Source organism: Sphaerodactylus townsendi, unplaced genomic scaffold, assembly GCF_021028975.2.
Source record: "Sphaerodactylus townsendi isolate TG3544 unplaced genomic scaffold, MPM_Stown_v2.3 scaffold_289, whole genome shotgun sequence".
Classification (NCBI taxonomy): Eukaryota; Metazoa; Chordata; class Lepidosauria; order Squamata; family Sphaerodactylidae; genus Sphaerodactylus; species Sphaerodactylus townsendi.
The window spans coordinates 1-14,131 of NW_025950461.1; the positions used below are offsets into that span (position 1 = coordinate 1).

At 53.5% G+C, this 14,131-nt stretch overlaps 1 protein-coding gene across 1 annotated transcript; it reads left to right on the forward strand.

Moving 5' to 3' along the window:
- Nucleotides 1–309: 309 nt before the first annotated feature.
- LOC125425329 lies at nt 310–13,596 on the forward strand (the record flags this gene model as incomplete). Its single annotated transcript, XM_048482943.1, has 4 exons — nt 310–625; nt 5,021–5,259; nt 12,074–12,138; nt 13,462–13,596. Coding segments are annotated over 4 exons (755 nt in total), but the record flags the coding sequence as incomplete, so codon positions are not given.
- Between the last annotated feature and the right edge of the window lie 535 nt (nt 13,597–14,131).

The following is a 14,131-nucleotide window of genomic DNA, read 5'->3' on the forward strand; positions in this document are numbered from 1 at the left end:
GAACCCAACCCTCTAGTCCCTTTAATGCCCACCCCACCTAGAACCCACCCCACCCCACCGGGCCCTTTGGTGCCCACCCCCCAGAACCCACCCCACCGGGCCCTTGACGGGAAGCTGTCATTCTGCCGGCCGGGAAACAGCAGCCACCTGCCAGCAAAGCCCAGCCCAGCGGTGCCCTTCAGCTCGGAGCAAACCTGCCGGAGAGCAGCCAGATGGCACCGCGGGGGGGGTGGGGGGAGGGGGCGCTCCCAGGCCAGGCGGGAGGGGCCAGGCTCCGTCCCCACCCAGCCCCCCCCCCCTTCTTCCCAGTGGCAGGATGGAGAGTCGGGGAGCCGCCCCGCCTGCCGCCTGCAGGGGCTGAAGCGGCGCTCTCTGCAGGCTCGGGCTGGCAGCCGCGCGGGTCCCAGCCCAGCCCAGCCCTGCAAAGCGCCGCAGCCCCGGCACAGCATCCTCCTCTTCCTCCTCTTCCTCCTCCCGAGGAGCAGCCTGGCCCCGCCAAGGGGGGCTCCGCGCGCCGCCGCTCCCCCTCTCTCCCCGCAGGTCTGCAGCGGCGGGGGGAGCCAGGCTCCGGAAGCCCCCGGCCGGGTCGGGGATCGTGGCCCTCCTCTCGAGCAGGTGGACTCAGGTGAGCCCGGAGGGAGGGAACGACCCCCTACCCCAGATTTTGGGGTAGGGCTTGTAAATTGGGTCCCCGGGTTGGGGGGGGGGGGGGGTGCTGGGAAGGGAGGGCTCGGGCATCCTGGTGACCCCTCCCGAAGGATGCAAAAGGTGGAGTGTCGTCCCCCCCCCAAAAAAAATTAAAAGCAAGGTGGAATGGCAAAGGCGTGAAATGCCCTTGCTGGGGAGCAGAATCAGACTGGGGTGTCGTCCCTCCCCCCCCCCCCCCCCCAGGTAACTTTCAGCATTAATATTAGAAGGGGGGGGGGCGGATTTGGACCGCAAATGTTTTCTTCTTTGTCTGGTAAGCTGGCTACAGCAATTTTTTTGGAGGGTCCAGCTATTCGGGAGGAGGACATCAAGGGGGGGGGGGGGCACTAGAAGGCTAGCCCACAGAAGGAGAGGCGGTCTGGTCCCCGGGAAAGTCGAGGATGAGCTCAAGAGTGGGTGGGGCTTTTTAGAGGAGGGGGGTTTCTTTGCTGTTGCTGACATGTAGCCTCTTGTTGTGGGGCATGGGGGATTTCAGTCCAAGCATGCCTAGATGCCAAGGCCTTTCACCAGGATCCTGGCACAGGAGGAGAAGGGGGCAGGGGGGGCGGGAGTGTGTGTGGATGAAAGGCTCAGTTTCGATCATCTTAACCTTCAAAAGTTCCTGCACTTTCCAAGGGCCCTTAGAAGCCATTTTAAAAAATGGATTCCCCCCGCCCCCTCCCCCCCCCACCCATGGAATGACTCCTGATAGTCCCTGAAGGAGAAACACTTCTTGCTTTTCACAGCTTTGCATTTGGCAAAAGATAAAAGGTTACGTAGGCCTCCTGTCTGCTTACTTGCGAGTAAATCCGATGGCTCCGGGCTGGCCTTGACTTCCCAGGAGAGACGCAGAACCCTATGTTTGAACCATTATTGAGAATTATTCAAAAGGTGCCCCTTTAAAAAAAATGGGCCAAAGGGTGCCATTTCAGCTTTCAGATGGGAGGGGGGGTTAATTGGATGGCGGGAGGAGGCAAGATTTGCGAGAAGCGTTCAAGGCCCACTCTTGGATGTGGGGGAGACTGAACGGCAAATAAGTTGTGGATCTGAAAAGCATTCCTTGCCCAGCCGGCCGGCAGGCAGCAGAGACCCACCTGGGGGCAGAAAAATCACATGGGTGGGGTGGCGTTTGGGGACTGCCCCTCTGTTTCTTGATATGGCATTTCTCCCCTTCTCCATGGTGTTCATGAACTGGGAAATGAGAGCATGTGTTGCGGGGGAGGGGGGGACAGTGACATTTGTTTTTTGGGGGGAAGGGGTGGCAGAGAGAGGGAAAATGCATGGGTGGTGCCCCTCCCCAGTTCTGCCAGGTCCGACCTCTGATGGGCTCCCCTGAATGAATGTTGACAGGAGCTGGGGCTGGCGTGTTTGCGCAGGAGGCTGCGGGGAGAAGAAATGGAGGTCGGAGGATTATCTGTGGGTTGAGCAGAGCTGCCAACTCCGGGTTGGGAAATCCCTGGAGATTTGGGGGTGGAGCCCAGGAAAGAACAGGAAGGGGTGTGTGTGTGATCCAATGCCATAGAGTCCACCATTCAAGGCTGCCATTTTCTCCAGGGGAACTGACCATTGGAGTTTGGAGCGGGGGGGGGGGGGGATGTTGTGGCTCAATGGAAGTGCCTCTGCTTGGCATGCAGACGTTCCCCGGTTCAACCCCTGGCATCGCCAGTTAAAGGACCAGGGAGCAGGTGATGGAAAAGACCAATCTGAACAGACAAGACTGGCTTTGTAGGACCAAGAGTCTAACTGAGAATAAGGCATTTTCATGTCTGAGAGGAACTGCAGTTCCAGGAGATCTCCAGGCCCCACCTGGAAGTTGGCAACCATACTTCAGAGCTTGAGGAGCCTGGAGGGTCCTTCTTGACCAACTTCTCCCAGCCAGTCCCCAGACGTCTTCGGGGCCAGAACCTTGCAAGCCTTCCCTCTGAAGTTTGTCTCCTTATCCAGTCTTGCTGCAAAGGGGTTGGTGGGGACTGGTGGTCCCTTCAGCAATTTCTTCCCCAGCCAGGCTGGAAACAGGCATTGCTACTCCTTGGCAGCTTGCATTGAGACAGGATGGCAGCTGGCTTTGGGCAGAGGGGCAGAGGAAGGAGGTAGACGGGTGAGGAACAGTCTTCAGGGACATTTGGGATTGCTGCCTCTTCAAAAGGGGACTGACACACCACCTCTTCGCCATTGGTGATGGTGGCAAATGCCATCAGATCACAGTTGTCTTACAATAACCCATAGGAGTTAAAGGCAAGAGCCGCCCAGAGATGGTTTGCCATTTCCTGCATCTTCATAACAACCTGGGACTTCCTCAATGGTGTTGCAGCCGAATGCTAAACTGGACTGACCCTGCGTAGATTCCTAGATCTAATGAGACTGGGCTAGTCTTGGACATCCAGGTCAAGGCAAGAGACAAACAGAGGTAGTGGCCATTGTCTGCCTCAGCGTACAAACCCTAGACTTCCTTGGTGGTCTCCCATTCATGTGCTAACTGAAGCCGAACCTTCTGAGCCTCTGAGATCAGATGAGATCAGGCCAGCTTGGGCGATCCAGGTCATTTCAGATGTTCAGAGGTGGTTTGCCATTGCCTGCCTCTGCAGAGCAACCCTGGACTTCCTCGGAGGTCTCCCATCCAAGTACTAACCAGAACCGACCCTGCTTAGCTTCCAGAATCTGATGAGACCAGACCAGTGTGGCCAATCCAGGTCATGACCCTTTCCCTAAGCGTCTAAAAAAGCATTTACTTACAAAAAAAGTTGGCCAGAAGGGACTTCCTCGATGGTGTTGCAGCCAAATACTGAACAGGGCAGACACTGCTTAGATTCCTAGATCTGATGAGATCGGGCTAGTCTTGGACCTCCAGGTCATGGCAAGAGACACAGGGCCTTTCCCCACTCACTGTTTGCTGCGCGCTACTCTCGCCGAGTAGCGCGGGGTCCAACTGCACTCCCCACTACAGGGGCGGCTACAACGCAGCCGCCCCGACTCTGCTGCTCTTGCGCCCCCTCAGCGCGGGTCATTCTGGCGCTGCTCAAAACGGCGCCTTTTGATGACCCCGCGCAGGGCGCGGGGCAGTGGGGAAGCCCGGGGAACACGACCCTCGCGCTAAAAAGGTCCTGGACCAGACGAAACGGACGTCATTTTAAAAGTGGGGAAACGGCCACAGAGGTGGGTCTGCCTCCGCGTACAAACCCTAGATTTCCACCTCGAGTCCTTCGGAGATTGGCGCGTGGGGGGGGGGGGGATGGTAATGTATAAATAAATAAAAATCTGGGACCTGGAAGCATGTCTAGAGTGAGACCACCATGATTCCTATGGGACTTTTTAACGGCAGCCGTGCTTTCCCATCCACAGCGCCAGTTTTCTGGTTCCTTCGCTTGCTCCTTTCCCCGGCCATGGGAAGGCAGGACTGTTTCTGATCTACTTCCTCCACCGGGGAGCCCAGCCCAGCAGCAATCATAAAAGCAGAGCCCTGCATAATTGAACGGCTGCTTGCTTGCTTGCTTCCAGTCAGAGAATGGCTAAACCAGCGAGGTTTGAAGGGGATGGAGAGAAAGAAATGACGATGGCCAGAGGCGTACCAGGAGAAAATGGTGCCTCGGACCCGGCCTGCTCTAGAGCCCCCCCCCCCCCCCGCACCCCATTTACTGCTACCAAGTAGGCCAGGCCAAGGCCATCTGGTGTTCTCCCAGGCTGCAGCAAAGCCCCGGAGGAGGCACCCCGGCCGTCACCAGTCCCTGCAGCCTTGACAAAAAACCAGCAAGGCCAGGCGGGAACAGCAGCTGCAGGGGCCAGCAATGGCCAGGGTGCCTCCCCCGGGATCTTGCTGCAGCCTGGGAGAACATGGCCAGATGACCACAGCCCAGGGTGCCTCCCCAGAGAGGCCGGCAGCGGGGGGAGGGCAATTTTACCCCCCCCCCCACACACACACACAAGTGGTGCCCGGGGACATGGGACCACCCATGCCCCTCTGGCTATGGCCCACATAGGGGAATTATCTCTTGAACAGACGGTGTCCCATGGGGAGGCATTAAGGTTGCCATCCTCCAGGGAGTGCCTGGAGTTCTGGAATCACATCTGATATCCAGGCTGCAGAGGTCAGTCCCCCTGAATTCAAAAGGTTGACTTCCAGCTCTGTTTTCTAACCATGGAGACACCTCCGCTGCAGATGCTGTGAAGCTGATCTTGCAGACTGTGCATCGGGCTGTTTAGTCAGAGGTGTAACATGGCATGCGTTCAAAAAACCATCTCGCCTTTGATGGGTTCAGTCTTCTAAAGGTATGATATCTGGGCGTGTTCCAGAGTTCAGTCTCACAGTCTCTTGTTCCACCTGTCTGGCTTCCTGCAGTTCAAGAGCGATGGCGGAGAAGAGTCTTGATGCCACCTGCGTCTCCATCGCCTTGGAGGATCCCGTGTGCAACTCCGGCTCGCAGGATGCTCCCCTCTTGACCACTCACCTGAAGAAGGTGGAGAACCACATCACGGACGCCCAGAGGTTCTCGCATCTGCCCAAGCGCTCGGCCATTGACATTGAGTTTCTTGACCTCTCGTATTCGGTCCGTGAGGGACCTTGGTGGAAGAAAAGAGGTAGGGTGTTTCATGGATGTCTTGGTTTAGGCTACTTGGAGGATGCCGTTCCACTCTGAAAAGCTTTCGAGGTTCCACTGGAACAGTAGGAAGTTGTTTAATGCATAGTGTGGCCACTTCCAGGTTGGGAAATTCCTGCAGGTTTGGAGGCAGATCGTGGGGGGAACCCAGAGGGGGTACAAGGCCACAGAGTCGCCCTTCCCAGGAGCCATTTTCTCCAGGGGGATTTATTGCCTGGAGAGGAATTGTAGTTCTGGGAGACCACCAGGCCCAATCTAGAGGTTGCCAACCCAAGAAAGAGCAGACCTTTAAACATAATTAAAATCATTACTGATAATAGCGTAGGAGGTTAAGAGCTCATGTATCTAATCTGGAGGAACCGGGTTTGATTCCCAGCTCTGCCGCCTGAGCTGTGGAGGCTTATCTGGGGAATTCAGATTAGCCTGTGCACTCCCACACATGCCAGCTGGGTGACCTTGGGCTAGTCACAGCTTCTCGGAGCTCTCTCAGCCCCACCTACCTCACAGGGTGTTTGTTGTGAGGGGGGGAAGGGCAAGGAGATTGTAAGCCCCTTTGAGTCTCCTGCAGGAGAGAAAGGGGGGATATAAATCCAAACTCCTCCTCCTCCTCCTCCTGCTCCTGCTCCTGCTCCTGCTCCTGCTCCTGCTCCTGCTCCTCTTCTTCTTCTTCTTCTTCTTCTTCTTCTTCTTCTTCTTCTTCTTCTTCTTCTTCTTCTTCTTCTTCTTCTTCTTCTTCTTCTTCTTCTTCTTCTTCTTCTTCTTCTTCTTCTTCTTCTTCTTCTTCTTCAGTTGTCTTGGTTTTATGCAGATTTTGTGCTGTAGTAGAATCAGCTAGAACTTGGACAATTATTAATTTGACAGCCTTCACATAAATATGGGAGAATTTGTTGGTGTCTCTTCTAAGCAAGGTCGTGACAGAAAGAAACATGAGGAATGGTGACTGATGCTCCTTGAGTTGTGGCTGCTTGTAAATCACACATGGACACACACAAAATTGGATTTAGGTTTTGGCTAGCAGGGACATGGCGTTTTCTAGAGTTTTGGTCCTTGGAAGGTAGAAGTTTCAAGGAGCTGAGAAAGCAGCACAAGAGTGTGACGGTTTGCTGTCTCCTTGGGGCATCTCTCTCGGAAACAGGGGGATTCCCAGCACTGTTGAAGCTGAGTTGCGGGGGAAGGAACTGGGATTGCCAACTCTGGGTTGAAAAATCCCTGATTTGGGCGAGCAGATTGAGGACGGCAAGGTTTGGGGAGGGAAGATATCTCAGTGGGATCGAAGGCCACAAGACTGCTCTCCGAAACAGCCATTTTCCTCCAGCAAAACGGATTCCTGCAGACCAGACATAAATGGTAGCTCTGAAAGGTCTCCAGACCCCACCTGGAGTGGAACGTCCCTAAAAGAAGCAGATCTGAATGAGACAAGGGAAACAGGTGGAAACTGCCCTGGGGCCAGGAGGGGAGAATCTATGCCTGAAGGCCCACAACTGACCTTCCAGGGGATAACTCCACTTGCAGCAGCTGTGCTTCTGACATGATGCAGTCCCTCCGGAGATGGACTTCAGCAACTGTTTCAAGCACAAAAGCCTGGCTCCGTTGGAGGGCAGAAAGGAAGCACCCCCCAACTTGTGAGGTTTCAGAGGCAGGAGTTCTAGTACAGGCATGGATCCCCCCCCCCCCTCTGTGTCAGAACTACGGCCAAGATTCTGGGAACATCCCAGATCTTGGAGCAAAGCAGGAGCGAACAACGCTCAGGAGATAAATTTTAGCATTCCTGTCTTGCCCCAGCCTTGAGCATCTTTCTCTCTGGGGCTTGCTATCCTTCGTGGTCGGTACCAGCACTTCAAGCACAGGAATCGGCCCTTTAGGAAGGATCATGGCAGGTGGTGAAAGGGGGTTTCTTTTAAATGAGCTGCTCTTCTTGGGATGCCAATCAGCAGCCCCCAAAGGGAAACGGAAGCGCCAAAGAGCACTGGGAGAGGTTTTGAAAGCATGAGAAGCCTGAATTTTGATCAGGATCCATAACTCACTTGAACCTTACTACTTGGGTAAGGTTGAACTATCCGTTAGCAAAATTGGCAGCAGATCTCACTGACAAGTTGCAGTCAGCTTATGATGGTAACCCCGGAGGATTTTCAAGGCAAGAGACGAACGTAGGTGGTTTGCTGTTTCCTCATTGCGCGTAGCAATCCTGGACTTCCCCCATCCAAGCTGACATTGCTTCGCTTCCGAGATCTGGCCAGGCCAGGCTAACTTGGGTCATCCAGGCTGAGACAAGAGATGTACAGAGGTGGTTCTCCAGGGAACAGCTCTGGGCTTCCTTGTCCGTCTCCCATCCAAATTTTAACCAGGACCAACCCTGCTTAGCTTCTGAGACTTGAAGAGATTAAGCTAGCCTAGGCCAGTGATGGCGAACCTTTTTGAGACCGAGTGCCCAAACTGCAACCCAAAACCCACTTATTTATCTCAAAGTGCCAACACGGCAATTCAACCTGAGTACTAAGGTTTTAGTTTAGAAAAAACGGTTGGCTCAGAGGCGTAAGCTTGGTGGTAGTCTGTGGCTTTGCTTTGAAGCAACCATGCAACTCTTCCAATGGGTGAATCACGACCCTAGGAGGGTTTACTCAGAAGTAAGCCCCATTGCCAGCAACTGAGCTTACTCCCAGGTAAAGGATCCCACTTTAGTTCTTCGCATGAAAATCAGTGGGGTTTAACAGCGCTTAGCAGGGTTACCTACACTGTTTTCCCAAAAATAGGTCTTAGGTTTAATGCTAATAATCGAGCCCAACGGCCCAGGCCAGCCTAGAGGTGTGGGGGGGGGGGGGCTGACTCTGCGCATGCCCACAGAGAGGGCTCTGAGTGCCACCTCTGGCACCCGTGCCATAGGTTCGCCATCACTGGCCTCGGCTATCCAGGCCAGGGCTTAGTGAAATCGATAAAACTGTTGGGTCGTTTAAAATAATACGTTCCAGTTCAGCTAGTGGCCTGGGAGATGCTGCTATTTGCATGTTGGAGGAATGATCAACTTATGCATGAATACTAAGGTTAAGAGGTGACATGATAGCCACGTTTAGATATTTGAAGGGATGTCATGTCAGTGAGGGAGCAAGCTTGTTTTCTACGGCTCCAGAGACTGGGACCAGGAGTAATGTGTTCAAGGTGAAGGAAAAGAGATTTCACCTAAACATCAGGAAAAACTTCCCGACAGGGCTGTTAGACAGTGGAATACACTATCAGAGGCGGGATGAACATATGTTGAAAGTGCTTTGATTGTGTGTTCTGCATTGCAAGGGGTTGGACCTGATGCCCCTTGGGGTCTCTTTCAACTCTATTATTCTACTAGACACATACCTTTGGACCAGTGGTTCTCAACCTGGGGGTCGGGACCCCCTTTGGGGGTCGAACGACCCTTTCACAGGGGTCACCTAAGACTCTCTGCATCAGTGTTCTCCATCTGTAAAATGGATAAATGTTAGGGTTGGGGGTCACCACAACATGAGGAACTGTATGAAAGGGTCATGGCATTAGGAAGGTTGAGAACCACTGCTTTGGACTGTGCAAGTCCACCCTCAAAGGTCTGGTGAGGGATAGTTTTTCTAACTAGGTCCTCGTGTATGGAAAATGCCTGTGTTATGGTTCCTTTGTCTCAGTTCAGGGGGGCAAGGGGACATTCTCACTCCTCCTCCTGTGTGCAAGCAAGTGCCTCAACCGGGCACAGGGGCATATGTGCCAAATTTTTTAAAATGCATCACTTAAATGAATTGGCTGTTATTCAACACCTCGGAATAAACCTCCTGGAGATGCTGCCTTCCTGAGAATGGAAAGGCCGGCCTGTTGCCAAGTTCCAGGCAGGCCCAAATACATGGCTGAGGGTGGGAGGAGACTGCATTGGCTTTTAAGGGTCACAGGATGTCTTGGCCTGTGTTTAAATGCCTTAGCGGGGACTGGGAGGGGAGGTGAACGGTCAGCTGCTATAGCTCTATTTGTTGTGCCCAAAGGAGTTTTGCTCTCCCTAAGCCAGTAAGAAGATCCAGGTTAATCCTACTTGGAACTGACTTTGCAAAGCCCTTCCGGAATCTTCCACTGCCACCCCTGCCTATGGATCAACACCGTGGCTCACCCAGGCCTTGCGCTCCACCCACCCTCCACCTTCTAAGCCCAAATCAAAGTATCTGGAAGAGATGTCACCTGGCTTCACCTTTCCCTTTGGCGCTGATGGGAAAGGACAAGTTTTCTGAGAGCTTGTCCATATCCTTGAGTATTTAGCTGTTTACAAATTGACCGGGGTGGGTGGGTGGGGGAGTTGATCCACTTATTTAGAAGAGAGAGGCATGTGGAAACCCTAGAGGGTTTTTCCTTCTCCAGTCTGTTGCAACACAAGAATCTGGCCCTTTCAAGCATCTGCCATTTGGGAGCCCGTTGGATTGGTGGGGTGGCTCCCTCCAAACTGGGAAATTCCAAGAGATTTGAGATGACGGATGAGGAAGATGAGGTTCAGGGAAGAAGGCAGGGCTCAGTGGGGCGTTGTGCACCCTAGTCTCTCGTCCAAAGCCACCCTCTTCTCCTGAGGAACTGACCTCTGTTGCCTGGAGATCGTTTGTAATAGCAGGAGGTCTACCAGGACCTCCTGGAGGCTGAGGGCTCTATTTATATAAACTGTATATACATTTCAGAAATTTCTGGAGATTTGGGATTGGTACCTGGGGAGGGTAATATCATGTGGGGATGGGCCCCAGTAGGCAAGGACACTCTTCAGTTCATCTTCCAAAGCGGCCTTTTCTTCCAGGGAAACTGATACTGTTTTCAGAACATCAATTGCAATTTCAGGAGAAATGCCTTCTGCAAAATGGCCCATAGGTGGTCAGTTCTGGAGATTTGGGGGGGGGGATTGGGGAGGGGGGAACCCCCTCAGGGTAAATACTATAGATTCTCCTCTCCTTTTCTCCCGAGGAACAAATCCCTGTTGTCCTGAGATCAGTTGTCATTCCGGGAGATCTCCAGGTCCACCCTGGAGGTTAGCAACCCTAGACCCCCCAGCTCCTGCACATGCCTGAGCCAACAGATGCTTCAGTCACCAACCTTCTGACACCACCTTCCAACTTGCGCCAATGTCCCTTGTCCCGTAACCATGAAGTCATTCCCTTCCCTATCAAAATGATGATGTTACTTCCCACATCTCACAGCCAAAACCCAGCCTCTCAGCTCCTAGTTAGCTCCTGTCGAGACGTCCAGGTCGTTCCAAGTATTTTTGCCTCGAAAAAGGGATGCCCATCAACTCTTGACGGTAGTTGTTGAGGCCAATGCCCTCCCATGCCACTAATGGCCAGAAGCCACCCAAACCGCCCCTGCTGCCCCCAAGAAGGGCCGGGGTGGGGGGAAGGGAGGGCTTGAGCAGAGAATTGGGTCAGGTGGCTTCCCCTAAAAGAATCCTGGGCATTATTGTATTGTTGAAGGCTTTCACAGCCGTCTCAACAGGTTGTTGTGGGCTTTCCGGGCTGTGTGGCCGTGGTCTGGTGGATCTTGTTCCTAACGTTTCGCCTGCATCTGTGGCTGCCAGGGGTTTTTTGAGGGGGCGGGACTCTTGCTATCTGAGATCCTTAACTGCTGGGCATTGAAACCTTCCCTTCATTGTGATCTTGTCCACTGAGCCACAGCTCCTCCCAGGGTTGCCAATTTCTACCTGGGGCCTGAAGACCTCCCAGAATTTCAGCTGTTATAAGTAACAGCTCTCTTGGAAGATAAGGGCTGCTATATGGCACTGTACCCTACTGAAATCCTATTCCACCTTCCTGGGCACTACACCTGAATCTCAAGGAGGTTAGAATCATGGAATCATAGTGTTGGAAGAGACCCCAAGGGCCATCTTGTCCAACCCCTTGCCATGCAGGAACACACAATCAAAGCGCTCCTGACATATGGCCATCCAGCCTCTGTTTAAAAACCTCCAAAGAAGGAGACTCCACCACTCTCCCAGGCAGTGAATTCCACTGTCGAACAGCCCTGACAGTCAGGAAGTTCTTCCTAATGTTTAGGTGGAATCTCTTTTCCTGCACCTTGAATCCATTACTCCGTGTCCTTGTCTCTGAGGCAGCAGAAAAACAATCTTGCTCCCTCTTTGACATGGCATCCCTTCCAGTATGTAAACATAGCTATCATGCCCCTCCCCCCCACTTGACCTTCTCTTCTCCAGACTAAACATACCCAGCTTGCTCAGCCTCTCTTTGCAGGGCATGGACTCCAGACCTTTTACCATTTTTGTTGCCCTCCTCTGGACCCACTCCAGGTTCCCACCCTGGAGTTGGCAAACTCACCTTTCTCTGAGTGTCCCGCCTTCAGAGATGGGCTCAGGAGTAAGGGCCTTTTTGGTGGTGGGGCCCTTCCCCAGCTCCTTTCACCTGGCACCTCCGCTGATCTCCAAGGCACCTGCTCACTCCTGCTTTTAATATCTATGCCTGGCCCTGCTTCAGACGCTGATAGTTCTGTTTCTCTTGCTGCCAGATTTCTTCATTGTTGTGTGGTTTTTACACTATTCATTGTACAGGGTTATTATAATAGAAAAGCTGGATAAAAATCCATAATTTGAATTAATGTGATCTGAGGGAGTAGATGTGAAAGTAGAGTAGCCATCCTCCGGGTGGATCCCCGGAGATCTCCCGGAACTATAACGGATCCCAGACTGCAGAGCTCAGTTCCTCTAGATAAAAATGGCTGCTTTGTAGGGTGGCCTCTATGGCATCATATCCTCACTGAGTTCTCTCCCCAAGCCCCATCCTTTTCACGCTCTGCCCCCCACCCTCCAGGAATTCCCCAAGTGGGACTTGGCCACCTGATGCAGAAACCCCATAATCTTGAATGTCTGGGAAATGTGTGCTTTGGACAGTTATGCCGTTGTTGTATTTGCTTCCTGCCCGCGTTGCGCTGGGCTGAAATTGTCTGACCTGCTCTCTGCAAATAGAAGCTCTGATCTCTGCATGCTACTCAGGCATGAATTGTGCGAGGGATGGAAGGCAAGCTTCTGGTTTGCACAGACAGCCGGCAACTGCATTGGACCGAGCATCTTCAGAATAACAGAGAGGAAGGAAGGTGACTCAGTTTGCCAAGCACACAGTGCATCTTTCTTTGGCAAAAGGCAGAGCTCTCCCAGGGGTGGGAGGAAGTAGGGCTGCTGGGGTCTCCTGCTGGGGTCAGACTCCATCCCCAGCACCCTGGCGGTGGCTCAGAAAAGACCTGCAGAGCCGGGTGTCCTCTCTGGCGTGCCTGAGCTGAGCCGGAGTCGCAGCTGCTGAGCTAGAGGCAGACGGGAGGTTACTGGCAGTCAATGAACTCGAGTAACCGCGCTCCAAGCCGCAGTTCTGTCTGAGTGGCAGGCAGGCAGGCAGGCAGCATCTCATGCGCCGGGTTGGTGCAGCGGTGTGCAGAGAAGGGGGTGTTTTGGGAAGGATACTCCTTCCGGTCCCAACTGGTTATAGCTTTCTTTCCAGCTTGTAGACGAATTGTAATCTCCCCCTCCTTCTTTTGCAAAATCTCTTTTTTTTCCAGGTGGGGAAGTAGCTCGGTGATAGGGGGGGGCCTGGTCCCCCTGACTACTGGTGTGGGATTGAGGGGGTAGCATAGGGTTGCCAGATCTGGGTGGGAAAACCCCTGGAGATTTGGGGATGGAGCCAGTGGAGGACGGGGACCTCAGTGGGGTGCAAGGCAGCGGTGGGATTCAAATAGCTTAACAACCGGTTCCGGTGGTGGGATTCAAGTAATTTAACAACTGTTTGTTTACAAGCACCACTTTAACAACCGGTTCTGCCGAAGTGGTGCGAACCTGCTGAATCCCACCGCTGGTGCAAGGCCATAAGTCCACCCTCCAAAACCTCAATTTTCTCCAGCGGAACAGATCTCTGTCTTCTGGAGATGAGCTGTGATTCAGGCAGAGGCGTATCTAGGGAAAATGTAACCCGGTGCAAAATCTGAGTTTTCCGCAACCCCCACCCCACTTGGTATGGGCGGCCGCCTACCCCCACCACAACCAAACAGTGTGTGTGTGGGGGGGGGAGTTGCACCAGGTCTTGAAGTCAGTGTATGGACCCGGGGGTAAGGGGGAGGGGCGTGGGGGCGATTTTCTGCCTCCCGCGTGACTAAATGGCCACAGGCCAGGGACATTTGACACCATGTGTCCCCCTGGGCGGTATGCCTCTAGATTCAGGGGATCCCCAGGTCTCACCTAGAGAATGGCATCCGTACTCTGTGGTTTTCTGCTGATGCTCTAGACTTGCGCAAGGGTTCTGCCCGGCATCTCTTTCCAGCGCCTGACAGTGAATGTTTCCAACACTAAAGCTTGCTCAGCCAGAAGGACTAAAAAGAAAGAACAAATAAGGAGCCCCTTCCAGTTGGGCTTGCAAAGCTCCAGGCAGGGTCTTGAGTGGCCTTGGGATATATAACTGATCTTCAGACTGCAGAGACCAGCTCCCCTGCAAAAACACAGCAGCTTTGGAAGGGCACTCTGGGTTGCCATGTCCAGGTTGGGAAATTCCTGGAGATTTTGCCGGGGGAGGGCAGGGTTTAGGGATGGGAGGGACCCCAGTATGGTCCAATGCCACAGAGTCCTCCCTCCAAAGCTGCCATTTTCCCCAGGGAAGGTGATTTCTGTCATCTGAAAACCAGCAATAAGTTCAGGGGATCTCCAGCCTCACCTCAGTTGGGCACCCCTAACTCTGTGGCATCATTTAGGACCGCCAGCCAATGGCCAGCAACCAGCAGGGGATGGGTGGGAGAGGGAGAATGGCGTAGCGCCGCCAGTGTGACGCCACTTCCAGCAAATACCGGGAAATGAGGATTTGAGGAAAACTCAGTGGGTTTTGTCCAAATTC